Genomic DNA, 8,020 nt, shown 5'->3' with positions numbered 1-8,020 from the left:
GTTTATCTCATCTCAAACATGATTGATTTTTAAATTACTATGATAGAGAAGCATTCATAAACTCGATGATAATAATATTTTTACCTGTGACGGCTAATTAACTAAAGACTAGACAATCCGGCCTAGAAGATTAAGAGTTCGTTTATTTGCGTGGTTGCTTTAGCAAATAATTATTTGGTAACATTCAAAACATAATTTATTTTTGATAGAATCCACTTAGTTTTGCGTTTAAAACGCAGGTAAAAGCAAAGCAGCTCTCGGCTACTTTTCTTTTCTGCACTGTTTATTAAAGTGAATAGTGTTTTTTTCTCTCGAAAAACTAATGCAATGAATTAAAAATTCACTCGCACTGTTCACGTGAACATGAACAATATTTTTTTTTTGAAAAACTAGTTTAGAGTGAATTAAATTTACTCGTACTGTAATCTCAATTTTATTCCTGATAATATTTTACCTAATTTTATTACACGCTCAAAAAATTATAGAAACTGTAGTTCTTGTCGGATGAATTTTATACGTAATGGAATTATAGATAGTTTAATGGAACAATAAAAATATTTTATATAAAGTATTATTTATTTTATAATGTAATAGTAGTAGTTAAATCTACAATATTTAAATTTAAAACCATTAATATTAATATATATATTTTATAGCTTCAATTTTAAAAGTATTCTTAACCAAATATATTAAACTACTTTTTGTTCAATTTCAATTCTAACCATAATTTTAAGCAAATATATATAAATATCAAACAAACCTTAACTAAAAGTACTTTTTATAAAATAATTTTTTCAGATTACAACCACAACAACTACCATAATACCAAACCATAAAAGTTACCACAATACCAAATTACCGCGCGCGTGCGCGCTTGGCAAAAAGGAATGGCTTTTTCTTTCATGAGCAAGGTAGCTCATACGATGATGGATCTGTGTACAGTGTCTTTCACACATGATGATAATTACACCCCTAAATGTTGATTAGATTTGAATTGACAAAAATCTTCCATGAAAGCTGTGAGAAACAGAGGAGGCCTCCAGCAGAGTAAGAAGATCGAGGCTAATCATATATTTAGACGAAGAAATTTAGCTAGATGGTTAATTAGTCGGTATAGATATTCTCACTCCATCATTTTCTTGAGCAAGGCAGGTGTGTTCGATTCTGAAGAGGAGGACAAAAGGGTTTGTTAGGGTCGTATAAAATCGGTCAAACATCCTTGTTTGATGGTACTCTTGAAGCCTTGAGCCGAGAGCAATGTTTTTCTTACCCCATCATCATGCTAATTATTAAAACGTTCGGCATTACGTCGAGCATTAATCATGACAATTTCCCTAAAACGTCAAACTGCAATCCTCCATTGTCATGATAAGAGATCTCTCTCTAATATATTCTTGTGCATTTGATAATCTTCTTTTTTTTAAAAAAAAAGAACAGAGAGAGAATACTCTATGATTCGCAAACAATTGAACCATCTTTTACAGGTAGAGAGAAGAGAAGATGATCCGATGGGAATACATATATTCAAATGAAACAAAGTAAAAGTGGGACCAAAACAGCCATAAAGCTGAAGTTTTTAACGTTGAGATAAGAGAATTTGAGCCGAGCAAAGGGGTTTGAGGTGATGAACAGTGAGGAAGAAAGAGGGTCAGCCCAGCTCGCACGTCAAAAGGATAGGCAAAAGGAAGGACCAAAATGGAGGCATCATCACCTCCCATGGCAATATGCCATTAACCCACCAGGCCTCATTGAGTTGTTCCTTTTGTGGGCCTATCTATCTCCCTTTAATTTCTGTTTTTTATTGTCTCCCACCTTTGTATTTTAATTTCCAGTGGGTAACATCACCTTCACGAACAGGTGCATCGAAAAACTGTATCATTGATTCCATCCCCGTAATTCAGCATCTGGGACCCACACGACAACCATAATCTCTTTTAAATTCTGCCATTTACTTTAACCAATCAGTGTAATTATCTTTATTCATCTCGCGTCAAAATAAAAAAGATTCTGAAGGAAAAAAAAGTTGTCGAGCCACGCAAATTAAGTTCTACTTGCTGCAGAGTGTATTAGTTTCTGTTTCTAGGTTATTTTAAAAATATAATTGATTTTTTAGTATCTTACTATGATTTTAAATTATTAATATTAAAAATTAAAAAATTAAAACAAATTATTTTGATATATTTTTAAATAAAAAATATTTTTAAAAAACATGCCACATGAATATATATATATATATTTGCGTCTCCAAGTTAAAAAACGGAACAAATATATAGCACCCAAGCATACCACCTTTTTATTTGGATATACTTTGCCCTGCTCCTGATTCCGTTGCCGTGGCACCTTTCTCCGGCCTGACGCCCTCTTCAAGCTTGTCTGCCCTCGGTCTCCACTCCGGCTAACTTTTTAAGCTGTATTTTCTTATCATCAAAATCACATGATTGATTTTAGTGGGCTAATCTAAAAATCTTGTTAGGAGAATAAATTAAAATTTTATGATATATTCAAGAATGAAACAGATTTTATAATATTTTATTTTCCTAACATCAAAACAATTAAAAAATACTGAAAAATATTAATTTAAAATTAAAAAAAGTTATATTTTTTAAAAACAATTATTTTATTAATGGATGGGGTATTCTGATACCATTTTTACGTATTAAAATGGAAGTACTCAGCTCAAATTATAAGCATTGAATTTTATTTGAGCAGCAATCCCGTGCACTTGCAGCCCAGCAGCAAGGGAAAAGAAATAAATTAAAATGCAAGAAAAAAAAATCATTTTATACTTGAGAAACGATCGTAGCCGTAGGGGTTGTTCATATGGGGACCTGAAAGGGAAATCTCTGCAATATTTATAAAGGCATCTTACATTCTGAATGTATCTGCCAAGCTCATATCGATGTCATCACATTTCTAGGGAGGAGACATTCTCCCACGCCTCACTGACAGACAGTGATCTTGGATCGAGCAAAATCCCCCCCTTTTTTTTTTCCTTTCTTCCCCGTCTCTCTCAACAAAAAGCAGCCGATCCTAGATGGACCTTGTCTGCGAGTCCCCACTAGTTTTGACCGGAAGTCAAATCAGCCCTCCCGCCATATCCTCTCGATGTCTGTCTACGAGTTTCTACTACTCTAGAAAACTAGAGCCTTGTGATACTTGCAGAAACTTATCTCCCAGTTCCATTTTTTCTCTCGATTCTTTAAGCATTTTGGGTATCTTGTGACCGATTTTATACGAGATTAAATCTATACCTTCAATCCAACTAAAAATAAAATATAATAAGTAGGCAATCAAATCAACCCAGTGAGGTTCTTTTCTTCTTTATTCCCTCTCCACGTTCCCTCCTTTTCCATTTTGTTAAAAGAAAAGAAAAAAAACCATAATAAAAAGCAATCCCTTTTCCTAAAGCTTTCCCTCTCTTTGCGACATCAACGACAATTTCTCATCATATTCACCACTTTCTTTCCCATCTCTCTCTTTTCTATACACTACACTACTCAACACTACTACTCTCTCTCTCAACTGTTTTTTTTCCTGCAAATCTCTTGTTTCTCCAATGGAGAGTAACCCGGTTCAGCTTTTCCATCATCTTGCACTTGCACTCCTTCTCTTCGTGTTTTCTGTTTCGGTTTCCGTGACCGAGCAGGGTCCCGTTCCATCGATAAGGACCGATGCTGCAGCCCTTCTTTCATTCAAGAAGATTATTCAAAATGACCCAAATAGAGTTTTATCAGGGTGGCAGATTAATCGAAGTCCATGCAACTGGTATGGTGTCTCTTGCACTCTTGGAAGAGTCACTCATCTTGATCTTAGTGGAAGTTCTCTTGCTGGGACCATCTCTTTTGATCCTTTATCTTCTCTTGACATGTTATCTGCTCTGAATTTATCTTCGAATCCGTTTACTGTAAATTCCACCTCTTTGCTTCACCTCCCATACGCACTGCAACAGCTTCAGTTATCTTCTACTGGACTTGAAGGTCCGGTTCCTGAGAAATTTTTCTCCAAGAACCCGAATCTTGTTTACGTAAACCTTTCTCATAATAATTTATCGTCATTACCAGATGATCTCTTATTGAACTCTGATAAAGTTCAGGCACTTGACCTTTCTTATAACAATTTTACAGGGTCCATTTCAGGTTCGAGAGTTGAGAATTCCTGCAACTCCTTGTCGCAACTTGATCTATCGGGAAACTTTTTAATGGACTCCATTCCTCCTTCACTTTCAAATTGTACAAATCTCAAAACTTTGAATCTTTCGTTCAATATGATCACAGGAGAGATCCCCAGGTCTCTAGGTGAACTGGGCAGTTTACAGAGATTGGATCTCTCTCACAATCATATCTCTGGTTGGATTCCTTCTGAGCTGGGAAATGCATGTAATTCACTTCTAGAACTTAAGCTTTCATATAACAACATTTCAGGCCCGATTCCTGTCTCCTTTTCCCCTTGTTCTTGGCTGCAAACTCTTGATTTGTCTAACAACAACATATCAGGGCCTTTTCCAGATTCTATCCTTCAAAATCTTGGTTCATTGGAGAGATTGCTGATAAGTTACAACCTAATTTCTGGATTATTTCCAGCTTCAGTTTCTTCCTGCAAAAGCTTAAAAGTTTTGGATCTTAGTTCCAATAGATTTTCTGGTACCATTCCACCAGATATATGCCCAGGTGCAGCCTCTCTTGAGGAGCTGAGATTGCCGGATAATCTCATTGAGGGAGAAATCCCAGCACAACTATCACAATGTTCCAAGCTGAAGACGCTTGATCTCAGCATAAACTTCCTTAATGGATCGATCCCGGCTGAGCTTGGAAACCTCGAGAATCTGGAGCAGCTAATAGCATGGTATAATGGCCTGGAAGGGAAAATTCCACCGGAATTGGGCAAATGCAAGAATCTGAAGGATCTAATTCTCAATAACAACAACCTAAGCGGCATAATTCCAGTTGAATTATTCAGTTGCAGTAATCTTGAATGGATATCTCTCACAAGCAATCAATTCACAGGTAAAATCCCAAGAGAATTCGGCCTTCTGTCAAGGTTAGCGGTCTTGCAACTAGCGAACAATAGTTTGAGTGGAGAGATACCGACAGAACTAGGAAATTGCAGCAGCTTGGTTTGGTTGGACTTGAACAGCAACAAGCTCACTGGTGAAATCCCACCTCGACTTGGTCGGCAGCTGGGTGCAAAAGCATTGAGTGGAATTCTGTCCGGAAACACTTTGGTGTTTGTTCGGAATGTGGGGAATTCATGCAAAGGAGTTGGAGGTTTGCTGGAATTTGCTGGAATCAAAGCCGAAAGACTTTTGCAGGTACCAACTTTGAAGACTTGTGATTTCACAAGATTGTATTCAGGAGCAGTCCTGAGCCTTTTCACACAATATCAAACACTGGAGTATCTGGATCTGTCTTACAATGAGCTCCGAGGGAAAATTCCGGACGAAATTGGGGAAATGATGGCCCTCCAAGTTCTTGAATTAGCTCATAACCAGCTATCTGGAGAGATTCCCGCATCACTTGGCCAGCTCAAGAATTTGGGTGTGTTTGATGCATCGCATAACAGATTGCAGGGTCAAATCCCAGATTCATTCTCAAATCTATCTTTCTTGGTGCAAATTGATCTTTCAAATAATGAATTAACAGGGGAAATCCCACAGAGGGGGCAGCTCAGTACACTTCCAGCAACCCAGTACGCAAACAATCCAGGACTCTGCGGGGTTCCACTGAACCCGTGTGGGAGCGGAAATAGTCACGCGGCATCTAATCCAGCCCCAGATGGTGGCAGAGGAGGTAGAAAGAGTTCAGCTACATCGTGGGCTAATAGCATTGTCTTAGGGATCCTCATCTCCATTGCTTCCCTGTGCATTTTGGTTGTGTGGGCGGTAGCGATGCGTGTGAGGCATAAGGAAGCAGAGGAGGTCAAGATGCTTAATAGTCTGCAAGCATCTCATGCTGCTACAACATGGAAGATTGACAAAGAGAAAGAACCATTAAGCATCAACGTTGCTACATTTCAGAGGCAGCTGAGGAAGCTCAAGTTTTCTCAGCTCATTGAGGCCACCAATGGCTTCTCTGCAGCCAGCCTTATTGGGTGTGGTGGGTTTGGAGAGGTGTTTAAGGCCACATTGAAGGATGGTTCTAGTGTTGCAATCAAGAAACTGATAAGATTAAGCTGCCAGGGTGATCGAGAGTTCATGGCCGAAATGGAAACTCTAGGGAAGATAAAGCATAGGAACCTTGTTCCTCTTCTTGGATATTGCAAAATTGGTGAAGAGAGACTGCTTGTGTATGAATTCATGGAGTTTGGAAGTCTCGAGGAAATGCTACATGGAAGAGGAAGAGCACGAGACAGACCGATTCTAACTTGGGATGAAAGGAAAAAGATTGCCAGAGGTGCAGCCAAGGGACTTTGTTTTTTACACCACAATTGCATCCCGCACATTATTCACCGAGACATGAAGTCAAGCAATGTTCTGTTGGACCACGAAATGGAAGCAAGAGTTTCAGATTTTGGAATGGCAAGGCTCATAAGTGCACTTGACACACATCTTAGTGTAAGCACACTAGCAGGAACGCCGGGGTATGTGCCGCCTGAGTACTACCAAAGTTTTCGGTGCACTGCAAAAGGAGATGTCTATTCGTTTGGTGTTGTACTACTGGAACTCCTGACGGGTAAACGCCCCACAGATAAAGAGGATTTTGGAGACACTAACTTGGTGGGTTGGGTGAAAATGAAGGTAAGAGAAGGGAAACAGATGGAAGTGATAGACCCAGAATTTCTCTCCGTAACTAAAGGAACTGATGAAGCTGAGGCAGAAGAAGTTAAAGAAATGGTTAGGTATTTGGAAATATCATTGCAGTGTGTTGATGATTTTCCTTCCAAGAGGCCTAGCATGTTGCAAGTGGTGGCCATGTTGAGAGAGCTGATGCCTGGATCAGCCAATGGAAGCAGCAACAGTGGTTGAAAACTTGAACATTGTGTATTGTTTGTGGATCATATAGTGTAAGAAGATAAGGTTTTCAATATCTTATGCTAAGTTTAAGAATTTTCTTGTATCTAATTTGAAAATGTTTTAATTTTGCTTTGTTGATTAGTGCCTAACAGAGATTATGATCATATCTTTGGTCTCTTCCTCATGAAATGCAAGACATTGTATAGAGCCAGATATCCTGACATCTGCCAACCAACCTTCATAATCCTTAAATTTCTGCATCCATCTGTTTACCTTCCCCGTTCCCAGTTCTCAAGATTAACATCCTAAAACATGGGATCCCCACCCTGTACATGCAAACAACATGAAGAATTGCTCTCTTACCAGAACCTGTTGTTGACAATGATAGATCTTCTGAGATGGAAACTTTGTGCAAGGAAAAATCGGATCAGCCATCACCATCATCATCTAGTACCCTGCCACTGCCAATAATATTGTCAATTTCAAAAACAAGAAATGCCATAATTGGGTCAGCTGTGCAATGTGGATATCTGTCAAACGAACAACTTGATGCCACTCGATCACAACGACTTGAACTCAAAGTTATCAACACCCTGTTCATGATTAGATTATGTAAGGAAATGCTTGCTAGAAACCCTGGTCACCTCTGTAATCCGGGGATTTAAGAAATGAGAGGGCAGAGGGTTTCCACTTTTGATTAGCTCATGGCCCAATGGGCCCATCAATGTTCTTGATATCTTGGCTCGCAATCATGCGGACTCGACTTGTTGGGTGTTGCTCGTAGGCAGCTTGGTTTCATCTTCTATCTGTTAACATCATTTCTGATTGATTGCTTTCCTAATGTCCACACTGACGAGAAAAGAAAAAACGAAAGCGGCAAAGAAGAAAGAAGAAAAGGGAGCCATTTCCATGACAGATTTGCACTACCATCATATCAGTCATTTACTTTGTTTTCTACCTCGTCCTTTTAGCTCCTTACAACACTATGACGTTTTGAATTGGGATTCTCTCATCTTATTTTCCCTCAAATTTGATCACGTGGATAAATAAATTTTAAAACCTCTGATTGAA

General features: G+C 38.5%; 1 protein-coding gene across 1 annotated transcript; it reads left to right on the top strand.

The window, feature by feature from the left end:
* Positions 1-3,413: 3,413 nt before the first annotated feature.
* LOC7471449 (serine/threonine-protein kinase BRI1-like 2) lies at positions 3,414-7,113 on the top strand. The gene has a single exon (XM_002312451.4). It carries the CDS (start codon positions 3,557-3,559, stop codon positions 6,959-6,961), a length of 3,405 nt encoding a protein of 1,134 aa, XP_002312487.2. The 5' UTR covers positions 3,414-3,556; the 3' UTR covers positions 6,962-7,113.
* Positions 7,114-8,020: the final 907 nt, after the last annotated feature.

Source organism: Populus trichocarpa, chromosome 8, assembly GCF_000002775.5.
Source record: "Populus trichocarpa isolate Nisqually-1 chromosome 8, P.trichocarpa_v4.1, whole genome shotgun sequence".
Taxonomy (NCBI): domain Eukaryota; kingdom Viridiplantae; phylum Streptophyta; class Magnoliopsida; order Malpighiales; family Salicaceae; genus Populus; species Populus trichocarpa.
Note: the sequence above shows the minus strand (reverse complement) of the source record. Positions and strands in the feature narration are given on the sequence as shown.

Coding starts and splice junctions, on each gene's coding strand:
- LOC7471449 (XM_002312451.4), top strand. CDS start 3,557: ATGGAGAGTAACCCGGTTCAGCTTTTCCATCATCTTGCACTTGCACTC.